This window comes from Agrilus planipennis, unplaced genomic scaffold, assembly GCF_000699045.2.
Source record: "Agrilus planipennis isolate EAB-ADULT unplaced genomic scaffold, Apla_2.0 scaffold20, whole genome shotgun sequence".
NCBI lineage: Eukaryota > Metazoa > Arthropoda > Insecta > Coleoptera > Buprestidae > Agrilus > Agrilus planipennis.
In genome coordinates, this window is record NW_020439516.1 from 1150833 (window position 1) to 1177142 (window position 26310).

Genomic DNA, 26310 nt, shown 5'->3' on the forward strand with positions numbered 1-26310 from the left:
TTATGTCTAAAGATTTTGCCAAGAAAGATACACCAAATCCCTCTTAAAGTAGGTAAATAATTACAGATAGGAATTTATAAAGGCAAATCCTGTTTATACGAAAGTATTCATCAGTAAAATGTCTTAACATTTAACCAAAAATAACAGTGTAACAAATTGGTTCTTTAGAATTCAAGAAAGGCGACATCTGTTAACCTAAGAGCATATACGTTGATTGGGCACAATAGAGCTGTGTTCCTTTGACCATTTTGTTCTTTTTACTGGGAAACTGGGATGTGAATGCAATTAACCACCATATTGGTGTAAGTTTTCGTACTTAGTAGGTGCTAGTGAGTAGAAGGAACTTATGGATGTAATATAAACCCTTAAGTTTAATCTTAACAAGAAAATTCTGACTCTTCCTCGAGCTCTTATTCAGGAAGTCCAAATTTGACTCCTTTTACTTTAGTTTAGGGGTAAATAGAGTCCATTGGGTGTTTGTGATTTTGATCACATCTGTCCAATTGCATGTATATACATATATGCCTACGTATATGAAGAGTAGTAAAGACTTAGGACAGTCCCTCGTTCTCACTAGTACCTTCTAGATGTTTGGGACCTGTAGCTATCGAAACTTTTGATCAGGATGATTCAAATAACATTTCCTCAAAGTTCATTACATAATCTATCAAAAACCGTGGAGTCGTTTATTGAAGAAGAATCAGAAGACCAGCAAAGGTCATTTCCTTTCGGTACGGACCATTACCGTGTTTCTTGCCAACTGTAACTTTAGATTAATGTGTCAGTTGAGGAGGAAACTTTATCGCAATATCTTCTCGTTATTCCTTTTCTTTGTTTCATTGTTAACGGAAATGTCAACGTTTTGTTTTATGGTCTAACGAAATATCTTATTGCTGTAATTTCAATCGGCGCGGAGCGTGTTCGTCGAGTAGAAAAACCCATTAACCGAAAACAATCGATGTGCTTCTGCTCGTCAGAAACATGGCGAAATTAACGCTCGTTTTTCCCACGGCTGACTAGATTTTCGATGGTTCGCGTCCAATCATTGCACGGCATTGTCGCTAACATCTGTTCCGTTTACACGTTTATTTGAAACAGGACTCCGTTCTTAGTCGAGAATCGAAAGGGACGGTGGTTCCATGGAAAACACTTACCTATTACTACACATTGCTGCACAGGGTGTTTTAAAGAGAGATAAAGATGTTAAACGATCTTGAGACATTGACTTTTCGACCAAAAAGGTCTTTATTTGTTCTGAAAAGTCCATAGAGCAGCTTCGTGCAACGTAGTTCAATAATCCATATATATACTCGTAAAAGAGAGTCATTTTAGTTCCACTATTTATAACTCAAGAACGGCTGAACCGATTTGGCTGAAAATTGGATTGGTGGGGAAGTAGCTTAGAACCATGGGATACTTTTTATCCCGTTCTCGTGGAAAACAAAGTGGTATAACAAGACGCAACTGACAGCTAAACGTAATGTTGTCTATGGTTAAGTATGGTGTTTTATTTATAATCAGATTTACCCGGAACTTCGCTTTAATGTTTTTTCATATTAAATTAGTGACATACATACTTATTTCAACATTTTACAAAATTCTACCTCTTTGAGAAGCTGAATAGGGTTTGCATAGATTGCATGTTTGTTTTTGGTCCGATTTACTTGAAACTGGTTAAAAAATTCAATCTCTGTTGGGAGGGATGAACGGTGAAGAGGAGTTGCAGTGTTTAAATGGAACATATATTATTTGTGGTTGAATTTACTTGAAACTTGGTATATCTGCTGTTTGATATTATTAATTAAATGAAAAGTGTTTGCAACGTTTCCTTGGGGTATATTTTATTTGTACTCTGATTTACTCGAAGGTTGCTCATTGTTGAAATTAAGTAAATACGTGTTTTGGCAATTTTCAAAAATTAACCCTTAAGGATGAAATGTTGTTGCCACGTTTGTATTTGAAATCTAAGATGGCGACATTACATAAAATTAAAACGTTGTAAGGGTGAATTTGGAGTTAAAATATGTTATATTAATTTCTGTGAGCGAATCTAGTACAAAATATTTAGTTGTCATTTTTCGGACAAGTTTGCACTCGAATTCATTAAAAGTCCTTTCAGTTCAGCATGATTGAAACAATCAAAACAACTTAAACTATTGCAATAACGAATTAGGGTGTTCTTTGTCTTGTTTTTTCTCCTTCCAGCAAACGCTGGTTCGTTGTGTCGTGTAAAAAGGAATGGCACTTTTTTGTCCCCACAACTTGGATAAGTGGATGCCTGTTAATTTTTCAGTTTTAAAATATATAATCCTGGACATAAAGGCGAAGCTCCGCGCATCGTTAAGAACTAGTTTTCAAGTTTAGATGACACGACATAATGTTAATGGCTTTTTTATGCAAATTGCTGGGTTGCGAGGGATTTTAAAATTTCATCCCGTGTCAGGCTAAGATATGGAAATATCGTAATTTTGAATTAATAAAAGCGGAATGGCCACTTGCTAAACCGCTAAACGTTACAAAATGTCGTTACCAAAGTCGAATGGACTTTTTAAAATATTATACAATATTTGCTGTAAAATTATGTTAGTTGTTTACTGGGTGTATGGTTTTATGAATACACAGTAAGCACAGGAACAGCAAAAAATATGGAACGCAAAGTTTTATAAAGCACTAGCGATCCGCCCCAGCTTCGCACGGGTGCAATACTAATACTAAATATACTACAGAATGTCTTTATATACAACATTCATAGGTTTTTGTCATTATACAATACAAACCGCCCCCCGGCCGAAACCGCCGCAACCGCTGTGTCCCTGCATTTTAAATCTGTAATATCTACGCAAAAATTCATTTAAATTATATGCTGTAAAGGGCCATATTGATCTATAATAAATGCACAATGCATTTAAGGTACTTAATTGGATAAGGATTAATGCTGTATTGCTTAAATCGCTTCGTAAATAAGCCATTATTTCTCATAAAAAGTAAAGGATAAAAAATGGTTATTATGAGTTATCCCTAAAGATAGACATATACCATCGCGGATTTTTTTGTAGACCTTTTTAAGGTGTACAGTACAATACTGTAGTTCATTATTGTATTCTATCTCGTAAGGTTCAGCCAGCGTTTCCAATGTAAGCGCAAAAAAAATGTGTTTATTTACATCACATTAGAAACCTCTAAAATTATCAGTATTTCTCTACTATATTATGCATGGATTATACATATAAACCTTCCTCTTGAATCACTCTATCCACTAAAAAAAACCGCATCAAAATCCGTGACGTAGTTTTAAATATTTAAGCATACATAGGGACAGACAGCGGGAAGCGACTTTGTTTTATACTATGTAGTGATAAAGCATATTGGAAGATAGATAAAAACCTAGAAAAAATCGTTCTATGTATGGCAAAGTTTTCTGGCATACACTGTATCTGTAGGTACATACCTATGACAAACCGAAATTTGAAATTTTCATCAGGCAAGTAAAGTCACTCTAGTGCATTATTTAAGAGCTGCTATCCTTGCTCTTATTTGGCTCGTCTTCGATTTTTGCCTGTTCTAAAAAACGGATCAAAGAATCTGTATTAAATTTTGTGCGAAAAACAAAGTTAAGTGCGCGGACGTATTCCGAATGTTGACTGTGACATATGCTGAAGTTACCTTTGACCGAAGCAACGTTTATCGGTGGTACAAAATGTTCTCAGAGGGCAGAGAAGATGTGAACGACGAAGAGCGTGTCGAACGCCTGAGCACGTCAACAACAGACGAAAACATTGATGAAGTCAAGAAAATAGTATTGGCCAATCGTCGAATCACCGTTAGAGAAGTTGCTGAGGACCTAAGTATATCGATTGACTCCTTCCACTCGATTTTTACCATTGATTTGGGCATGAGACGGGTCGCCGCACAATTTGTTCCAAAACTGCTCAATTTCGACCAAAAATAGCATCGCATTAATATTGGCAAGCTGCTGTTGGACTCTATCCACGACGACCCATATTTGCTCCAGAGGGTCATAACTAATGACGAATCATGGATTTATGGTTATGACGTGGAAATCGAAGCTAATCATCCCAATGGAAGCTGCCGCACGAGCCAAGACTGAAAGTGCGTCGAATGTGAAGGTTTTGCTTACAGTTTTCTTCAACTGCAGGGACGTAGTGCATCATAAGTTCTTGCTACAAGGTAAAACGGTCAATAAGGAATATTACCTGCATGTTATGCGCAATTTGCGCTAAGCAATCCATCATGTGCGCATGTGCGCGAATTTTTGGCCAAGATCGGCCCCACTGTGACTTTTCCTGTTCAAGAAACTAAAGAGTCCCATGGAAGGACAACGCTACGCTATGATGACTGAGGAGATAAACACGCCATCGAAGGAGGAGCTGAACAAGATCACAAAAAAATATTTGTTGAAGTACTTCGGGCATTGGAAAAACATTGGCAAGTAATTAAATAACTTTTGAAAAAATACAAAATTCGCGATACTTTTTGAACAGACCCCGTATGTACGTCCTTTTTCTCTGGTCACTATCTACTGGACGAGTCTTTACCAAACCCAGTTGATCCTTTATAAAATTTCCAAGAATGCCAACCATTCTTTCTTTAGAAAAGAGAAAAAACTTATCTTTTGCCCTTATTTAAAAACAAACGCCATGTTGAGGATTATACAAAATTCCGTTCTACCGATTAATACGAATTTCCAATAATTCACATTCTCCAATAATTCGAATCGATATTTTTAATACGCCATGTACATATCTATCATGTACGTAATTCGTGATTCCATTTTCGCTGTGACTGGTGCTGATTTGTTTGATCTGATTGACTTATTCACTTGAATATTATGGCGTTAACACGATAGCGCTAATGGATTTCATAAAGAAAATCTCTATTATAATACATTAAAGTGAATTGATTTTTTTTAAATTAATTTTACCGACTATAAATTACTGAGGAAAAATTGTTGCCGCTGTCTTGCCATCGTCGGGAATCGAACCCATGGCCCCAGCATTAGGTGCCTACAATTGTTCAATGATTCTGTGACCTACACAGTTAGGTCGTATCAGCTCTAGTAGCTTAGCGATAGAGCATTGATGAGTAAAACCAGGGACCAGGGGTCTAATCCCGGCGAGGACGGGACAGCGGCAATAGTTTTTTCTCATTAATTTGAGGAGGCTATCTGTAATAGGTAAAATTAATTCACTTTAATGCACTGAAACTAATCCTACAAAAAATTAAATGTGTCATTTATAACGTTAGTTTAATAAGATTGCCCCTAACTGAGACCATTACGTTACAATTAAAACAATAGAATAAATATTTATTGTCTAATTCAATAAAATTTACAAATAATTATAAAGTAAGATATTTTTGTGTCTGAACACAATTTTCTATACTTATGCATATAGATACATAAATACATATGTCTATTTGAATACAATATGCGGTCACATGTGCAACTATATATAATCAATGGCATAGGTCTTATCAGGGTTCCACACCATTAGTGTCTTACATACGAGCAAACGCTAGGTGACACATAAAATCAATACAGCCCTTGCCTTTTTGACTTCCCCTTTCTCACAGGTAACAAATTCTATTAGAAGGGGTATGTTGTTCTAGCGAAAATGTGTAAATGAGACTCGCCTTATAAATTCGGTTACGAGAACTTTCATTGCCTTTGTTTTGCAAGGGTGGTATGCGAGATAGGACAGCCCTTTTTTTTTGAATCGCAGAGGAATTATTTTTGTATGCCACATCATTGTTAACTTAAGGGAGTTTTATAAGTATTTACTTCAAAGCATTCATGACTCGAATATCAAAAGAAACGCTAAAAATTTCATGTTACAAACAATTCAACACCTACAATTTCGACAAACTCATCAGTCTTGACAAATTTCGGCTTTAGTGTTTATTTCCTTTAATTATTTATCATTGATTACGGCCGCCCTTGGGCTATCACTTCGAGCACCCTTCAATCTTCGAGCTGGTCTTTGGCGTCCCATTGCTTACATTCAATTAATTGTCAATTACACATCAAAGCCGGCTTTGTTTTCATCAATTTGGCTTCACTTGGGGTGAGATATGATTGAAAACTATAATGGGTTACCTATTTAATCGAGTTACTGATATTTGCTGCTTACTGAAGTATTTCAAATGTTGACTTAATCATTTTTCATTAATTGTGCGTACATTGTTTCATATTCAGAAACAGCGGCGTCGATTTATTTGGATGAATCGATACATTAGTACAAAGTCCCTTGTCCAACATTTGAAATGGGTTAAAGCAAATACAGACATGCGTAACTGATGCATCTTCGGTTTAGTTGGCGATTAATCGAGACTGCCTTATTAAACGTGCTGATGAGATCAAACAAGATCAAAATTGCGATCCCCTTCTTGTGGTTTCAATAAATTACTAACCCAGAAGTTAGTCCTCTGTGTATATACATACAATATAGATATTGATAGGGAATACACTTAAGTAACCATGTAAAACGTTGAGAATTGCCTCTTCCACAAGGTAAAAGAGGTATTCCACAATGGTGATGTACAACTGAAGTCTTTTTCTTGCATTGAATCAGTTCGATCATTGTAGGGGAGTAAAAGCCCGTATGTCATAATCGTCATCAGCGCTACCAATTCATTGCATTTGAAATGTACTCTATTATCGGGTCAATTGTTTCCTGTATGTGGTGTTTTCTAGCCACTAAGAACCTATCAGATATTTTGGGGTTCATTCAATGAGAGCGAATATATCTTTTGACTTACTTAGGATTAGTTATGCATACTTATATTAATGTAGCAATAGTTATCTAACACGATTAAGTTAGTGGTTAGTAATTTTTCTTCAGATCTACTGGGGATTATGATAAAAGCAAAGTCACACTGCGGAGGGCCGTACAACTCATTTTCATTAAATTTATAATGAGGCCATTTCGAGTCCGCGTGGTAACTTTGTGAATCGCGCGGTCCTGAGAATAAGATGCAAATTAAATTCGTCTAACGCTTCTGAAGTATCCACAAGAAAAAGAAGAACTTTCCCTTATTTGCATAGTAAACGGTCGACGCACTTTCTTTGAATACCAGAGGATTTCACTAACAAACAAAACACGACGACGACGCTCAAGGCGACGGCGACCACTCGTCTTCTCAGTGAGTAAACGGAGTCAAGGACGGTAATGTCCTGATGCTGAGCCGCCATATGCCATTATCCACTTCGTTCTCTCGACCTTTCGCGCATAACGTCTCTTGCCGCACGCTCTCTTTAAATAATTTACATTTTAAATTCAAGGACCCCGAAACCAACCCCGCAGATACGGGAGGAGGTTTGTCTTAAGCTCCTCGTAAATGATGAATCATCAATTTTTTCATGAGGAGATTCTTGTAACACAAGCCGAATCAAGTATTTACATTTAACAGATGAGCAATAATTCGTTTTCAAAGCTCTCAAAAATTTATACTCCTAGTAGATTGGGAAATAAGTTGTAACATGGCTTTGCACTATCTACACTTTTGGGAGTTAAAGCTATATATTTTTTTATTGTTATGAATGCAAGGGAAGAAAAGGTAAGGAAAAAGCGATTATAAAGATAGGAGTCGAAAAATTAGAAGAAGTTTTAGGTATCTTGGAAGTCAGATAAGTCAGGACGGAAGGAGCAGTGGGGATTTAGAAAAGAGGATAGCGCAGGGTCGAGTCGCCTTCAATAATAATAAGTAACTTCTATGCTCGCGAAAGGTTAAGTTAGAAATTCGAAAAAGGTTGTTAAAGGTGTATGTTTGGAGCACGGCGTTGTACGGGTGCGAAACATGGACAGTGGGAGCGGCGAAAACGAAAAGGTTAGAAGCGTTCGAAATGTGGCGTTACAGGCGAATCTTGAGGATACAGTGGATTGAGAAGGTTAGAAATGAAGAGGTATTAAAAAGAGTAAGAGAACAGAGGACTTTATAGAAGTCCATAAGAAATAGGCGAGATAGGTTAGTAGGACACCTTCTCAGGTATGAGGGTCTAGTCAGAGACGTATTAGAGGTAGAAACGGGAGTTAAGAGGGGTAGAGGTAGACCCAGATTAGATTACTGTTAGTAAATAGTTAAGGATGTGCGTTGTTCAAGTTTTAGGACCGAGCGGCATGGCCTAGAGGTTTAGACCATTGCTTAGCATTCGGGAGGACGCCGGTTCGATTCCGGGTACGTCTGCCTTGGTTCAATTTTTCTGTGGTTTTCTTCGATCACCTAGGTAAATGCTGAGGCAGTAATATTCCACAGATAATCTTTCATTCTCTTCTGTCTTTATTTCGTCCGTCTCATCTTTCTCACCTGAACCACCACCCACCCATTTCCACGATTCTTGAAAGCAGGCTGAAGAGGGCCTTCCGCCCTACCTTCCGGCGTAGTCCGGAGGGTCTGCCCGCCTACCAGTATTACTGGCTGGTGGGAATGAAACACCCAAAAGTTTTTTTTTTCAAGTTTTAAGGAAATCCGAAGATTAACTCAGGATACGAAAGAGTGGAGGTTCATGTCCAACTAGTTTTAGGACTGATGCCCTCACGATGATGATTATATGAATTCCGAATAATTAAGAGTTTTAGGTAAGACGTAGAGCGCCTAATCGGTTTCAAATCGCTTAAAAATTTTGATGTTTCACTAACTTTGTACCATCCACCATTTTCATGGAACGAAAACAAGATGGTTTCCGGTGATACCAAACTTCTGCTGCATGCAGCACATCGATTAAAAATGATTTTATACCGTCTGCCGATAGTAAAGGCAGGTTATATTTACGTCAGGAATGACGTATATGACGAGGCAGACAGTTCAATCTATTATAATGGCTTCGGTATGGATTTGAATCTTCCAAAAATGAGACGATCGGCAGACAGTGTAAATGAGATACTGTGAATTTTTGTGGCATTAATTCAATGTATTACTAATGCAGTCGGTGTAAAGTTACGACAACAATATCGTCAAAATTCTGGCAAATTCATTTATTTGTGGTATATGCTACCTATAATGTCTTATTCTTCTTCTTCTTTGTACTATAAGAAACCTACGACCTATCGATTTGACTTCATCCTGCATTTAAATTGTCACTCCATCTTTTTCATGATTTCCAATAGTTGTTTCGTTTTTGATATTTCACGTCTTGTTTCGTCGATTTTCGAATCTTCTAGCGTTTTAATAAAACTGAAGAGTATAATTAATAGATGCTACCTCCCTTTTAAAAAAATCCTTGAAGTAAAATCTTTGAAGCTGGGTGTATTTTGTGAAAAATGTCCTTATGTACTGTTCAAAACTGAACCGCATTAAGTGTTAGGCGACAAGCGTAACGAATGACCCGCGCCTGGGCGTGAAAGTAATTTATTCCCCCAGAAATGGATTTACCCCGTGATACAGCTTTCCGGTTATGCAACAAAGGAACCAACCAGACTACGTAAGCAGCAAACAAAGCGGCAGCGGAGCAAGACCGAAGGGTGTAAAATTTTCCTCATCCCCATGATGAAAATGTGGCCCGTCAGGGAAGAAAGAAATTTGGAGGTATAAAGGACATAAGTGAACGTGAAAGAAAAAGAAGGCGATTGTATCTCGGAGGGATGAATGTTATTATTTAACACCACGTCTTTCGTACTTCGAAATTCTCGGGCGGCTGACTGATATTTGAAGGGAAGTAATATTTTCTTTTATTCGCGGCGGCCGAGTTGAATTGGGGTGTTTTGGTGAAAATTGCGAAATCTGAAACTTAATCGTTCTCCTTCTGAAAAGGAAAATGCGAACCAAATGTACGTACATAAATGAGCCTGCCAGATTTCCTACATTCACTTGGCGTCGTTTGAAAATTGCATTAATTTTTTCGAACAATACCAACGAATGTTGTTTTTAGAGTGAAAAATTCTCAATCTCGGAAAGTAAAGCTCGCTCTTGAGAAAAGACAAATAAAAATCCTCAAAGTTCCAGTTTGAAAGAGAAATTTGAACTTTAAGTCTTTTACTTTATTAAATAATTAATGCTACATACATTTTAATGTAGAAAGTGGAAAGTTAGATAAAGGAATAAATAAATAAAACAAAAAGAGACCCACCATAGTTACCACAAAACCTCTTCACTGCGGACACTTGCTTTATTCACTTCTTCATACTCTCGCGTTGATAATACACCCTTTACAAGAAGACGAGACAAGGGCCCGCTCTGAACAGGTTTTGTAGTAACTTAGGGTGGCTCTCTATTAGTTTATTTATTTACATAAACCTTAACGAGATAAAAAGTTCAATTTTTCAAAAACAGTTGTTGAAACTTTTATTACACTATAATTTCTAATTTCGTTCAAAATTGCCATAAAGAAATAAATGATATGTCTAAAAAAAACACTACCTACAAGATGAAAAATATCTATAGAATATATAGAACAAACAGAATAGCTCAAAACCCCAACGCCAAAACACTTTTCGGTAACAAGGTTACCTTCTTCAGGGACTTTTTGTTGTTACCGAAAAGTGCTTCGGACAACTACAGTGTCGTGTTTTGGTGTTGGGGTTTTGAGCTATAGTTTGTTCTACAACAACCGCCAAAATTTTTCCAATCTTCATATAGAATATGGAATTTCTAGTACGAGGGAAACTTGAACACTGGTTAAAACAGTAGCATTGAAAACGGAACGCAATAAGTTTATGAAATTAATTTTCGCACTTGACAAAGTTTTTGATTTCTTTTGTCTAGGTTGCAGTTGACTTTCGAACATTTCGCTACCAACTGGGGTAAGCATCCTCAGGTGTCATTGCTGGATAGAATATGTGATCCAAATTCTTCCTATGGTGATCGAACTACTACGAACATGACCACGTATTCGATCCAACAATAATCCATGAAAATATCCGTCAAAAGTCCTAATGAAACATTGGAAAAGTAATTGATGTACTGACTTTCTAGATAGGATAATTCTAGAGTCGCAGCCTAAAAGCTAGTAAATAATCTATTTCATTGGTATGCAATATAACACCAAAAAGAATGTATATTTGTCAAAATTGCAATTTCAATCTCATTGAATATGAAAAAAAAAAACTTAAAATTTTTGGGTGTTTCATTCCCACCAGCCAGTAATGCTGGTGGGCGGGCAGTCCCTCCGGACTATGCCGGAAGGTAGGGCGGAAGGCCCTCTTCAGCCTGCTTTCAGGAATCGTGTGAATCGGTGGGTGGTGGTTCGGGTGAGAAAGATGAGACGAACGAAATGAAGACAGAAGAGAGTGAAAGATTATCTGTGGAATATTACTGCCTCAGCATTTGCCTAAGTGATCCAAGGAAACCACAGAAAAACTTGGACCAAGGCAGACGGACCCGGAATCGAACCGGCGTCCTCCCGAATGCTAAGCAATGGTCTACGACCAATATGGACCAATTTTAGTTGTTTTTAGTTGACAGCTTTGATGAATTACTACCAACAGCAAAGTGAGCTCCATCTGTAGACAAATTGCTACATTTTGTGCCATTCGACATGGAATATTGGGTGGTCGAATTGGATTAAAGATACCTGTCTTGCTCAGCTCAAACCGAGTTAAAATGATCAAATTTTCGAAGGAGCAAAACTTCGAAAGATGACGACTATTAATTGAAAAAGGCAAAAAGAACAACTTCCTCTAAGTATGCACGTTTTGTCTTTATTGATATAGGAAATTTGCGGAAATAGGGTAGAATGGTAGTAGACATTACGAAACTAGTTAAGTAACTGCAAAGTTCTCATAAATACAGAATGCTGTCTGTGCTAAGTTTCGAAAATTTGGTCCAACAATTTCTTACGATCCAATTAACAGTGTGAAAAGGGATTAATTTCTCGTGGCTGCAACTGATTTCGATGACGTCTTCGAGTGGAACGTCTCAAAATTATCTCCGCGGTACGTACATTTTGTTCGATTGACTACCCAAGAAATAAAAGGAGTAATAGAAATACGAAGAATAAAAAAAATACGTCTCCGGACGAAGGGGACAGGCCGCTGACAAAAAAGATTTGTACAGAGGAACGTTATCGGACAAGTTGGTTGTGAAAACGTCAGTTGAGTTTCTTTTTGATCCGCTTAAGCTGTCGATGCGTGATGAAAAATAAAATCACTGGAGACATCACGAAAATAGGACTGACCACGGAGGAAATCGCCCAAGCGAAAGTCGACTGACAAGCGAAAAGAAAATGAAAAATAAAATAACCAGTGGAGCCCAACTTTTGATGAACGGGTAGTACCGTTACATTTTAATAATGGACATCCTTTTAACATAACCTCACCTAAACCCTTGGTTTACTTTACATGAGAGATGTTGTAATTAAAATTCCAGAATTATTCGAATTCAAGTTGTTACAAATATTGAATCTTCCTGTAATATTCGTAGATTATTTCGTTGATGTTTAATTCGTGGCCTCGCAAAAAGGAATTACTCAAATCACAAACAATATGTCGAGACACAAAATTTAATAAAATTGAGCGAAATACTATCTGAAATATAGCGAGTGACAGAATAGCTGAATTATCCGAGTAAGGGCCGGTTCTTTTAGAGAAAGTCTGGATTCTTTATTATGGTCAAAAATGAAATCCTATCTCAAAGTATCCATCATGGTAGCGTAGAGGAAGTCAAGACAGCCGTGAAGCCAGTTCTGTACTCCATAACTTTCTAGAGGTTTGGAAGGCGATGGCAATAGTGTATAGAATTAAAGGGTGATTACTATGAAGATCGATAATAAACTTTTGAACAAAAATGAAATCACTTGTGTTTTGTTTACAAATTCCCGGAACTTATTTGTCACACCTAGTATATCAATGGGAAAATCCTTTCCCACCATCATCATCATCATAAGGTCGTCAGTCCTAAGACTGGTTGGACACGTACTACTTTTTCCTATCCTGAGCTAAACTTCGCATTTCCCTAAAACTAGAACATCAAACATCCTTAACTATTTACGAACAGTAATCTAAGTTAGGTCTACCTCTACCCCTCCTAACTCCTGTTTCTGCCTCTAATATGTCTCTGACTAGACCTTCATGCCTAAGAAGGTGTCCTTCCTTACTCTGTTTCTGCTTTTCTATGTCTTTAACTAGTCCTTCACGTCTCAGAAAGTGCTTCACCATCGTATCTTTCATTTTCCTTATTAGCTTCCACAGTTTCCTCTTTTTCGATACTTCCGTATTTCTAATTCTTAAATACCCACAATCTTTTGCAAAAATATGCAAGTAAAATACTAACAATAAGTCCCACTTTATTTCCATAATTTATAATCCGAAAAATGTACCCAGGAAGAAAGTTTTGAAAATATCCTAGCAAAAACGTTGAACGAATTAAAACTAAATTAATGGTTTTGAAACGATTATAGTTTTATTGACTTCCATAGAGTCCTCTGTTCTATTGTTTCCAATACCTCTTCATTTCTAACCTTTTCTACCCACGATATCCTCATCATCCGCCTATAACACCACATTATGAACAANTCCTACCAACCTATCTCGCCTATTTTTTATTGACTTCTATAGAGTCCTCTGTTCTATTGTTTCCAATACCTCTTCATTTCTAACCTTTTCTACCCACGATATCCTCATCATCCGCCTATAACACCACAGTTCGAACGCTTGTAACCTTTTCTTTTCCGCCGCGCCCACTGTCCATGTTGCGCATCATAGCCTAACATAAACTTGTGATGCATAGCACGAATTTTCATAAATTGGAATTCAGAAGTAACAATACTAGTTATTGTAAATACCAAAGTTGATTAAGGGGTGAAAGGTTTTTACTATTAATTAAAACAAATTAAGTGTTGATATCAAAAATTGGAATTTTCGTTATTATCACTTTTAGTAAACGAGAATTAATTAAGCAAAGGAGTAATTAATTTTCAGACAGCTTAATTGCTCTAATCTTCCCTTATCTTCGTCACTTTTAATAACCATCCTTTTCGAGTTTAATTCAATTTGCAAGGTGTAACATTTTCTTTCTCTCGTTTTCCTGAGGTAGAGAGAGACCTTGTACAAAGCAATCAGTATCATTCCATTTGACGACTAAAAACAAAAACCGTTCAGTTCAGTTCTCCTTAACGCATCCTTGCGATAAGCGTGTGGTTTTCCCCTGGCAACAGAAATTAATTTCTCGCAGCATCCCTCTACCCTCGACAATAGGCACTGAAATACGATCTCCAATTTCCTCTTTCAGACCCTTTTTAAGAACCTTATGTCTTAGTGTTTAATTCATTATCGTCAGGTTTCAATGACTTCTTCCAATTTCGTGAAACGGTACGCAACTTTCCTTTAGTTTCCATTCTTCTTTAAATCTCTAATACGTACCCTTCTACGTATCGACTGTCAACGACTACTTGAGTGTAATTCCGATCGGCTGACTGATTTTCATTATCCAAACGTTTGGAAATGTGTTTCCAATTTCAAGGGGTTTTAACGTTTAATTTATCACCCTGCTAATCTTTACATTAATTTAACAGTAAGAAAATAAGTAGGGAAAGAGTGAATATAAAGATGGGAGACGAAAAACTAGAAGAACTGGCTGATTTTCGGTATCTAGAAAGTCAGATAATTCAAGATGGAAGGAGCAGTACAAAGAAGTCATTTATATGCTCGCAAACGTTTAATTTAGAAATTCAAAAAAGATTGTTAAAGGTATATGTCTGGAGCGCAGCTCTGTATGAGTGCGAAACGTAGAGGTACGACGGAAAAAAGGTTGGAAGCGTTCGAAATGTGGTGTTACAAGTGAACGATGTGGTACCATGGAAGGAGACAGTTAGAAATGAGGAGGTAGAAAGAATAGAAGCACATAGGACTCTATGGAAGTCAATAAGAAATAGGAGAGATAGGTTAGTAGCATACCTCATCAGACATGAAGGGCTAGTTAGACATATTGGAAGCAGAAGAAGGAGTTAGGAAGGGTGGACGTAGACCTAGATTAGGTTACTGTTCGCAAATAGTTAAGGGTGTGAAATATTGTAAGGGAAAGGCGAAGATTAGCTTATAATAGGAATGGGTGGAGGTGCGTGACCAACCAGTCTTAGGACTGACTACCTTATTAAGATGATGATGAAGTAATTTCATCTGTTATGCAGGTGAAAACCTGTAGGTGCAACAGGAATTAGTTGTCTAATCTAAAGACTTTTGCATTCTGTAGATTCGGGACATTCAAGAGTAAGGAATACACCGTACGTTTGTTCTATAATTCGTTTAACCAAATTCTACTGGATAAAGCACTTCCTTTTTATTTCCGCTGCAATTGAGGAGAAACAATTCAACGTTTAATGGAACAATAACAAATTTATTTGGATAAACAGATCCTTACAATATTCACAATTGCCTGTTGAAACTCTTTTGTTAGTTTATTAGCGCGTAATAACCACCAACGATCCCGGCAACTGTGTCGTTTCAGTTTGATCCGGATGTTCGAAAACAAAGAAGTGCGAAGATGAATGAATGAAAAGACAGCAGCAGAGGGTTCTCTTCAGACACTTTTATCTTCATTCTCAGATTACCCTTACCAGCGTCAGTCCATTATAAAAACTAGATGGGGTTAACAAGGTCATGAGTGTTTGAAAAGAATCCACAAATTCGGTAAATTTTCAAATTAACATAATGTTACAAATAATCAGTCTTATATTTGAGGTTTGAGTTTATCGTTGTTGGATTTGGAATTGTCTTAGAAAAACAAAGGTAAATTATCTATGCCTTTTTGAGTAGAAAAGGGCAATCAAAATTGAACCTACCTTGAAAACAACACCAAGATTAAGACGGAATGTCTTATCAATAAAAAATAATATAGGAATAAATAACAAAATCAAGGCTAGACTCTACAGGGCCAAAGAGGTATTTTGAAAATATATGAAAGGTTAATATGTAAACAGTAGGTACTGAATGCATTAATGAATTAATTTTTGAATTAACTCTACCCGCTATAGATAACCTCAAATTAATGAGGAAAATCATCGGCATTGCTGGTACCACTTCTTCATAGCTTAATGGTAGAGTACTGTTGCGTAAAACTAGAGGCACGGGTTCGATTCCCGGCGAGGGAGTAACACTGACAACAATTTTCTCCCTTTAATATTAGGTTATTTATAGTAGGTAAAGTTATTTCAAAAATTAATTCATTAATACTTTGTATTTAACCTTATGANTTTAATTGGATTGTTAAGAAAATGGACTTTGGCGTCAATATTCCAAAAAAGAACCTAATGGTTTACAAGTACAAGGAAACTGTCAAAAACCATATTCGCAGTTTTTTTTGCTGACGAGTCGACTCTGGCTTCCGCCTTCCCCTAAGAACACACCAAATACGCTTCGAATGTTTGATAATGGTCGCGATTACAATCGACGACCACAATAAATCGGAATTTTCACGACGGACGTCACAATTTAATCGGAACGATTTCAGAGGAGGATTAAGGGAAAAAGTAAACGAACGGCTTTGTGTCTAACGATTCGAGGATAGAGAGAAATAAGGGATTACTTAAAGACCGAATTCGCTGAACACGACCCCAATATAAAACCTCAAAAAAAGCGCCGCAGCTTATTCAAGTCATTACCCTACGAACAAAAAGGACGCAAGAAACGGGGAACCATCTAACGAAAAAATCGAAAACCCTGTTTCGAAAAAATATTTAGACTATTTAATAATTTACATAAAAATCTGAAGAATAATAACGGGCACAATTGGTATTGGTGTTGGTTTTGCAGTCTCGATCTTGACCTTGGGAAGACCAAGACCGAACGAACAAATCAAGACTAAAAAGAAAAGAAGGAAACGTATGTATAATGTATATTTCGTCCTAAATTATTTAATGACGGATACGACAAGCGACATGTCGTGTTTGTTATACATAAATACCCATACTCACTCCTACGAGTTGAGTCTATAAAAGTAAATACGCCTAGTCTAGTTATCCTTTAGATCATCGGTTCCCAAATGGAACCCTGCTGTTCTATGGAAGGGTCGCAGGGGTTCCTCGAGATGATATAGTATCTATCACTCCTTCTACACACGGTAGTGAAATGGCTTTCTAGAGGAAGAATTAGACAATCAATTGTTACAACCTTTGGTCATGTCGAAGATAAATGGATAATAAAATTAACTTAACGTGGAATCCATCTATCATGTTGATAGAACCGCTCGTATTTGAGGTTCTCGGCATAAGTGAGGCACTGACCATGAACAATGGAAGACAAAAAAAGTTTTGGGTGCTTCAATCCTACCAGCTACTAATGTTGGTGGGCGCACAATCCCTCTTCAGCCTTCTCTTAGGAATCGCGAGGATTGGTATAGTGGTGGTGGTTAATATGAGAAAAATGAGACGGATGAAATGAAGACAGAAGAGATGTAAAAGATTATCTGTAGAATATGACTGCTCCAGCATTTGCCTGATTCATTAAAACCTCAGAAAAACTTATGCCGAGGCAAGCGGGAGGCTGTGTCCTGAATGCTAAGTAATGGTCTTAACATCTAGGTCAGAGGTTCCCAAATAGCGTTCCGCGAAACCCTATTCTTCCTTGGAAGGGTCGCGAAGGTTCCGCGAGATAATATAGGAAATCAGTATCCATCACTCCTTCTACACACGGAACTGAGAAATCAGACTAAACCATCAATCTAACTTGACAACTTTATCGATATTAAAAAACCTCTCTAAAACAAAAATCCGAATTAGCTGATTCAAATTTGAATAACCTGTGGATCGAACTAAAAGATGAATACCCTGCAGTTGTTGAGAAGGTTGTTATTATGGTTATTGTTTCGGTTTGTATCAACTTATAGGGGTCTTAAACATAAAATTATTATCAATTCGCTTTTTGTCAAGATGGAGTTCCTCTAGAAAAGGGTAAGCTTCCGTAGCAAAACAAAAAATTGGGAACCGCTGCTCTGGGTCATGCAGTCTGTACTCGTGTTCGGAATCATACCTTAAGGGTTTACCTTTTATTACATTTCTCTTTTTCGATTGAAACATATAGAAGATACTCTAACATCATTAGGGAAACATTCAATGCGTGCAAGAGCCTTTAAAAGCGGAAAGAAAAGGAACAAAACCTTGGACCATTTCAAATCGTAAATAACTTAAGTAAAAACAAGCACCTACTTTAAATAGATACTGATAGTAGTAGTTAAGCCAGCGGGACCGTAAACGTTGTAGTGAAAGTCCCGTTAACTTAACTACTACTGAATAAAATTTTGAACATTACCACATTCTTCAAGGTTCCTGGGGTTTTATAAAAATAGATATTCAAATCATGTGGTTAAGTTGAGCTGGCGTGCTCGGCACCCAGAAGTGCCTGGCGCCCCGGTCGCCACCCCCCTAAAGCCGGCGCTGATTTCACAAGTAACAATTGTTTCGCCAATCTTGGTTTCCTCAGACTTCGAGTACTTACTAGTAATATTATAAAATATTGTAGGTGTTTATGTACAGTGTTACTGGGGGTAGTTAAGAAAAAAATTAGAATTGAGGAAGCCAAGATTAGCGAAACAATTGTTACTTGTAATATAAAAGTGTTTGAAAATCCTGTTGTCTTAAATTATTCATTTATACTTATAGTTTTGAGAAAGATAATTAACATAGATTAATGATTATCGTTATTACCAGAATAAGTGTCTACATCTATAAAGATAATAATTTATTTCTACTAAGAAATTAGCTTTATAATTTTAATAGATGCCCCCTTAAAATCGATAGCATCGTCAGCTAACTTTACTGTTAGTAAACCTCTCAGGTATGTGCTCCTGTTCGGATCTTCCTTACATTGCACTAATCGTAAAGGATAACGTTGAATTAACCGTTAATTTGGAAAAATCCTTGTGTGAAAACGGTGCTAAATAAGTTAAATTTTGTTACTTATGTTTTCTTATAACGCATGCAAACTTATTGTAATTGAAAAATAAATGCCAAGTATCGGGCTATTCCAAACCAAGGTTATCAGAACAATAGTTTTGTCTCTTCAACGCCATCTGTAGGCAGGTAAGCAGCATTCATTGAACAGTGCGCTCTTGTTCCATAATTTACACATTTCCGTTGCATTCAAGAAATTACTCCCAAGACTGCCACACGTAAGAGTACATTTATTAACTGATTACTAACTGACGCATGCTACTTAGTTTACAATAATACCATGATTAAACTTATATACAATTAAGACATCCTTTTAGAAGTGAGTTAGTTTAATATGAAATATTATACTGAAAATTCAATTTCTGAATTTTTTACCCACTACACGCTCCCTCAAATTAATGAGGGAAAAATTGTTGCTGTTATCAACCCTGTAGGTCGGTTAGTCGTGGTTGCTGTTGTCACCTTTCGTAGTTTAGTGGTCAGAACATTGGTGCGTAAAGCCAAAGATCCCGGGTTCGGTTCCCGGCGGGGGTATGACAACAGCAACAATTTTTCCCTCATTAATTTGAGGTAGCGTGTAGTGGGTAAAAAATTCAGAAATTGAATTTTCAGTAAAATATTTAATACCATGATTTACCTGAATGTTCACAATATAACACACAGGTGACATTTTACTAGCTTTCCACATGGTTCCAGAGATGAATAATTTATGCATTGAGTGAATAACGGCATTAACAGACAATTTCATTTACGAATTCAAAAAACTATTTTATCTTCTTATCTTCATCCCCAGCCAGTCGTTGTTCTGAATTAGTGGTCCCTTTTTTATCGCTATACCCTCGACAAATTAACCCGGAGGATGATGAATGAATTACAATGCAGTAGTGGCCAACAACACTAAAAAGGAAGAAAATTTTATCTTTATACCTACATTATTTAAATTGACCTAACCCTCTGAATTTTCCCTTTTCGTCAACCGTATTTATAATTTTCGTTTATGAAAACAACTCCCTAAAACCCGTATGTCTTTTGAACATAAATAAATTGAAGGAAGCGGAGTGAATTATGCCTAAAATAAGATATAAAAAAAGAAATGCGTAAAGAGGGCGGAGAGAGAACAAGCTGCCGTCATTACTTCACTGGTTGAAACGGTCTCAATCCGTTTCGTGTCAGAATCAGGAAACGTCGACTGTTATGCAAAGTCTAATCAAGAACAGACCCGAAGATGTTTACCTTATCGATTCGGAAGCTTTTGAAGTTTGAACATTTCGCTATGTACTTTAACTAATTTGCATTGGAAAAATAAAAATTGAATTTGAAGACTCATAGACGGTTGAAGTAAGTTGTTCGTTGCTTTTTGTAAAAAATGAGGAACAAGACAAGCACTCCTTCTGGTTGAAATTCACTTTGCAAGTTAAATAAACGTATCTAATTGAAAATCGAATTTATAAAGTAAAGAGAAACAAAACTAGTTTACCTTGTTGAAACCTGCAGGTGATTACATTACATTAAATTCGTTGAAATTGGTTAACATTAATTAACTTTCAATGCTAGAAAGATGTAGCGAGCACTAGTGTGTTTGTGTGCGATCTGGCACACGTGTGCGTGAACGGCTTATCGATTCGCCGACTAGCCGCGGGCGCCTTTCTTCATGTGCGCCGTATTTGTAAATGTGTGTGTCGTACCTACGTTCTGGGNACATTCAATGCGTATAAAAGGCTTTAGAAACGGAAAGCTAGAAAAGAAACAAAACCTTGAACCATTTCAAAACGTAAATAACTTAAAAATTCAAAAATACATTAAGTAAAAACCGAGCGCGTACTTGACAGTAGTAGTTAAGCTAGCGGGATCTTAAACGTAGTAGTTAAAACCCCGTTAACTTAACTACTCTTGAATAAAATTTTGAACATAACCACATTCTTCAGGCTTCCTGGAGTTTCCTTACTTCCAATGTACAACCTTAATTATTGTAGCTCCATCATTATTAAGTTCGTGACGACAGGTTGGACACGCACCCTCACTCTGTGTCGTGAACCAGTTTGCATTTCTGTACAAGTAAAACATCTCACGCCCCTTACTATTTGCGAACAGTAAGTAATCCAATCTAGGTATACTCTTGCCCCTTTTTACTCCTGTTTCTGTTTCTAACATGACATGATTGTCACAAAAGGGACCTACCATCCTATTTCTTCTTTTTCTGATTGCTTTCCTGCTCGTTCTTAATACCTCAGTTATGACCTTTTCTATCCACGGAATTTTCATCGTCCTCGTCAAACGCTTATACTAACCTTTTCTATTTTACACACCTACTGTCTTTGTTTTGAGCACATACAAAACCGTGCTCCAAACTTTTTAAATATTTTTTTAAGTATCTGTATCCTCAACAGGTATTTTTACCAAAGGAATGGGGCGCAAACCGTACCTTTTAGTATGCATTACTGTAGGCAGCTTTATTATCATCGCTCGTGTTTGCTGAGTACAGAAGTTTTAAAGTTGAGGTTGTAAATTAATTTAAACTGGAAGGTCATATATTGGATTATTGATTACTGTAATCTAAGTTAATTTTCTATAACAATCACAAACCGAAATTCAATCTGTGGACAGTTTTTTTTGCGGTCCTACAAAGCTAAACTGAAATAACTGCAAAAATAACGAACAAAGTATTAAATTAATTTTAATTTATAATTCGATTTCTACATAGTTGAGTAAGCATCGCGTCCAGAAAGGCAAAAGTTCACATACAATCAGTATTTTGCAGCACACACGGTTACATGTTTAATTAGAGTCAAAATGCTCCGCTAGAATTCAAAAGCCGTCAAATGAATTTCGAAAAATACCCTTTCTATTTGTGTAATTATTCAATCCAATATTCCACCAGATTTTAGTTGCCTGATTAATAAATAAATTCATGGCACACTTGACGAACCGTTTCATTCTGGAACGTCAACAAACAGGCAAAAGTTTTATACATCAAATGGATATTGATGTATAACTATTTACATTCATCGGGAATATCAAATCGTTTACTAACACAAAAATCAAACATCACATACAAATGCATCAATATAATTGCCCCCTTTTATAAAGATAACATGAGAGTGGATCTTCCACTGATGCCAGTAGAGGGCGATATACTACCAATAGCTTCATACTATATCAACTTCCGTTTACGTTACAACTTCGGTTTGACCGACGATTTATCGAAGTTGCTAATGCTATACCTATACTAATGAGGATTTAACTAAATTCAAAATTTGCTGTCTCGATTCGATAACTTAATTTTTTTTTTGAAGTGAAACTTCTATATAAGTGACGGGGTATTACGATTTTATCTGTCATGAAAAAGCATGGAGGGGGTAGACGGTATATCGCGTGGTGAAACAGCGGGGGATGAGAAAGCCTGGCGGCGGCGGAGAGAGGGCAACGGCTGTATTACATGGATATAATGCACAGCCGAGCGGAGAGCGAGGAATCCGCTAGAGTCCCGGCGACGTGTGCTGTGCTTAGCTGTTGTTTTCATACCTCTGCTATCCATGTGGCTGGGCATCATTGCCTCTATTTGCGGTCTGTGTAAAAATTAAATCATAATTTTCAGCAAACCTCTGAAAACAAAATGTGTGCTGGGATACATAGTATACTTCGTTTAGTTTCTCTAGCGATGTGACCTTTAGTTTGACTGGCGCAAAGTAGAAAACAACAGTACTAGGTCAAAAAAGAAAGGAGACAACACTCGGCCAAACTCTTAACCGGTGAGGAGCGTACAATCCGTACAGTACTACTCAAATGTGCTGTTATTGGTACCAATTACTACTAAAAATATCAACGAGATGTTTGTTTATATTTGAAGGCATATTAAAGAATTTAACGCTTGTTTTCGACTCGCACTACTATCATGATTGAACAAAACTTTTGGCAGGTGCTGTATGAAAAAGTATGTTTAATGAACAGGAGTCGAGAGTATAATGAGCTTTTTTCTCCCTACCTACGATTTTGCCAACCCCCATCTAAAACATTGGAAGGGGCACATCGCTAGAGAAAGTAAATGAAGTATAATAGGGATTTATGTCTAAAGATTTTGCTGCGATTCGTTTATCCACTTGTCCGTTGTCATTCGTTTTCCCACTTGTCCGTTGATGTTTCACTTCTACTATGTGTCCCAGCACACATTTCGTTTTCATTTAAATGATAAAACATAATGCTTGATGGGACCATTTTCGAGTAGTAAGAATAAATTTTACGATAAAGTTTATTACCAATACATATTTCAGAGTTATAGCCTAGAAATGAATAAATTCCAGTTTAATTTTCTTTACACATCTTACGCTTTCCGTTCCTTCTTAAACTATAAACGAAAACGAACTAAACTAATCAAATCTCATTCACGACCCCATTAAAATATGAAATTTACATACTTCGTAATAATAAACGCCATCTCCTTAATAAACAAACATCTTAAACTAACAAAAATTGACAGTAAAAGGGGTGGTTTACGAAACAGCGCTACCAATTTGAAAGCTGGGCTTCGTTGTTTTTACTAAACTAGTTACCCGTAGACTTGCACAGGGATAATACGGTCCAACAAGAATGCTAACTAAATTTTAAATAACGTTCGTTAAAGATCAGGCGAAATACTGACATTTGACCTTCTTTACAGCTGGAGGTCTCAAGCTCACAAACATGACTATACCGTTGGTAGCCGATACAAGAAGTCCGATGGAATTACACTGCCGTTTCGACATGGAAAATGAGGAATTGTACGCTGTCAAATGGTATAAAGATGACCACGAATTTTTTCGGTACATGCCCCATCAACAACCCCACAAACAAACTTTTCACGTCCCGGGGGTACACTTGCTCTCAGATGAGTGGGATTGCAGCTTTAGTCATTGCCGTTTGGTTTTGAGTGGACTTTCAAGACCGCATAGCTCTGGAGCTTACAGATGTGAAATCTCCACCGAAGCACCAACGTTTCGGCTTGCTTCGGAAACGCGTAACGTCACTGTAGCAAGTTAGTACTTTATCTTTCACATTTTAATTATTTTAAGACCATTAAAATTACTCATTGGTTATTATTTTATAAAAGGAGAGCAATCATGGAAGAAAGGAATAAACATTAACCCCAATTCCAAATGTTTTTTCAAGTTAAGTTAGAGATAAAGAATATTTTATTATTGTAACCAACAGCTGTAAATTCCGATTTCTGAGCATCAAGGACTTGATGTCTTTTATGTGCTAAATAACTCTCATAATAGTTGATGGTACATTCTTTTCTCCTTCTTTTTAACGTCTATAATTCCAATAAATTATAACTTCAATCAATACACAGCCAAGTCATTTATGTGATCAATGACAATAATCGTCGAACGCCTTTATCTGTCACATAATGAAGTGTGACCTAGTGAATTATCAAACAATATGTCGCATAATTAATTCAATTCCTCATCGTTGTCTGCAGCTGACTGTTTCATCAGACAATTGACTTTGGCGTGTAATTTAGCGCCAATGGTTGTATTAACCCTCAAAGCAATTGCTGCGACGGGGTACTTATGTAAAGTCCATTGATCTTTAATTTCTCATTTGGAGCATGTCAAAGCTTGTTAGACGCTTCTAACCCCAATTTTCAGCAACTGAAGATTAACAACACTTCATCACCTCAACGGTCTTAACCTGGATGCTTCATATTACTGTTGTTGAGACATCAGAGTAAAACTTTTCGTCTCACTACTTCCTGGTATAAAATAATTCGAAGCTTAAGTGACATCGTTTAAAAAGTTCACAAGGTTATTGATTTAGAAGAACTACGATCTCTTGTTGTAATTGAAGATTAACAAACACGTTTAGTGAAGAGCTAATATAGTGGTTTTGCTTTCAGCTTTACCAGAGTCTGGACCAAGGATAGAAGGTTTGCAAGAAAGTTATATAGAAGGGGAAACAGTAACAGCTAATTGCTCATCATATCCTTCAGACCCTGCACCAATTCTGACATGGCGTATTAACAATGTTGAGGTAATGTTAAGAAGATTAATAAAGTTAGTGTACCAAATTTTCTGCCCTCTGCATTAAAAAGTCCCCATTTAGCCTAATCAATTTATATCTTATTTAAGTTGATAATGTTTCATCAACTCTGTGAGTCCAAATAAAGTTAACCTCAAAATCTAAAAACAGTAAGGATAGTATTGGATATTTATGCTTCCTTATTTACCTTTGTCACCCGTTTTAATTGGCAAAAAGACACTGTAACCAAAATGGTTTCTTTAGCGTGAAAGATCAGAGCCAAAATAGGGTTGCAAAAACATCAATCATTTTATATCAAAATGTTTACAGCCGCATGTTGTTTCCGATCATTTATACATTGTAATAAGAGAAAGAAATGGAATCCATAGTTTCTTTAGCGTTGGGTTCATCTAATAAATGAAGTTTAGGTGCCAATAAAAATTAAACTGTTATTAAATTTGTTTTCAAAATTAATCAAGCAACGACTTAACTGAAAAGAAGAATCACTAGGTACCTTGTTGTGTTCTACATTTAGACTCATTCAAAATATTTTATCTGAATCTCATGTAAAACGGTAGTAGTTTGCGTTTTGTTTTGCTATCACAAAATGTCAACTATTCAACTCGCCGAATATAAAGTTGTTTCCAGCAAATCATTTGTTAAAACGTTCGCAGGATTTACTGAATAATTGTAATTATTGTTCTACGGAAAAACCTTTGACGCGTTTAATTCATAAATTCCTGGAATAAATTCCCGACAATGAATGGGGGAGTTAGTAATTGCATTCACGTCGTACACCTTCGTTAACTGTGACCGTTTTGATGATGGATATTGCATTTCGGTAACTGTTTAGTTAATCAGTACAACTGGTGGTTAGGGCTGATCACTCTTAACTATGGCCAGGCCGCAATTTCCGGTAAAGCCCCGTAATTCTGTTGACAGGTCGCTGTTTATAACGCTCGCTCTTATTATAGTAACGCTAAGCTTTCACGCTCTAGAATGCGCCACTGTTGTCAAACTGATGAATTTTATTGTACAACACGATCAGAAGACTCCACGTAATGATGAGTTCAATCGAAATTTGCAATTTGCTTCTTTTAATCTAATTACAACATGGAAAACTATTATCATTTTTTATTAATTCAAAAACTTAAAATTAAAATTCGTAATTACATATTGTTCAATCAATACAAAGAAGAGCCTGAACCATACTGCAAGGTAATGATAATAACAATGATTTTCGTTTCTTAAGAAAAATCTGATTTAGTCTGAAAGCTTTTCCCAGAGCAAATATTTTTTTAATTTTAAATCTTTTCTTGAAGAATCCAAATTCAGTACACTAACGGATACAATGCAGCTAAAAGCAAATGGAGCAGTTCCTTTGAAAGGGTTTCTTTGAAACATTACTCTTTTGTCATCAAATCGCTTGTTGAACTTCATTTTATGTTCCATATTGGTCTGCCTCTAGCGTCAAAGAAACAGNT

General features: G+C 36.6%; 1 protein-coding gene across 1 annotated transcript in view; it reads left to right on the top strand.

Annotated features, from left to right (window-relative positions):
* LOC108735094 overlaps window positions 1-26310 on the top strand; it is an 89779-nt gene that overhangs the window by 61377 nt on the left and 2092 nt on the right. The window contains exons 3-4 of the mRNA XM_025979259.1: window positions 23487-23840; window positions 24705-24838. Coding sequence (XP_025835044.1) covers window positions 23487-23840; window positions 24705-24838 — 488 coding nt within the window. The remainder of the gene's footprint in view (window positions 1-23486; window positions 23841-24704; window positions 24839-26310) is intronic.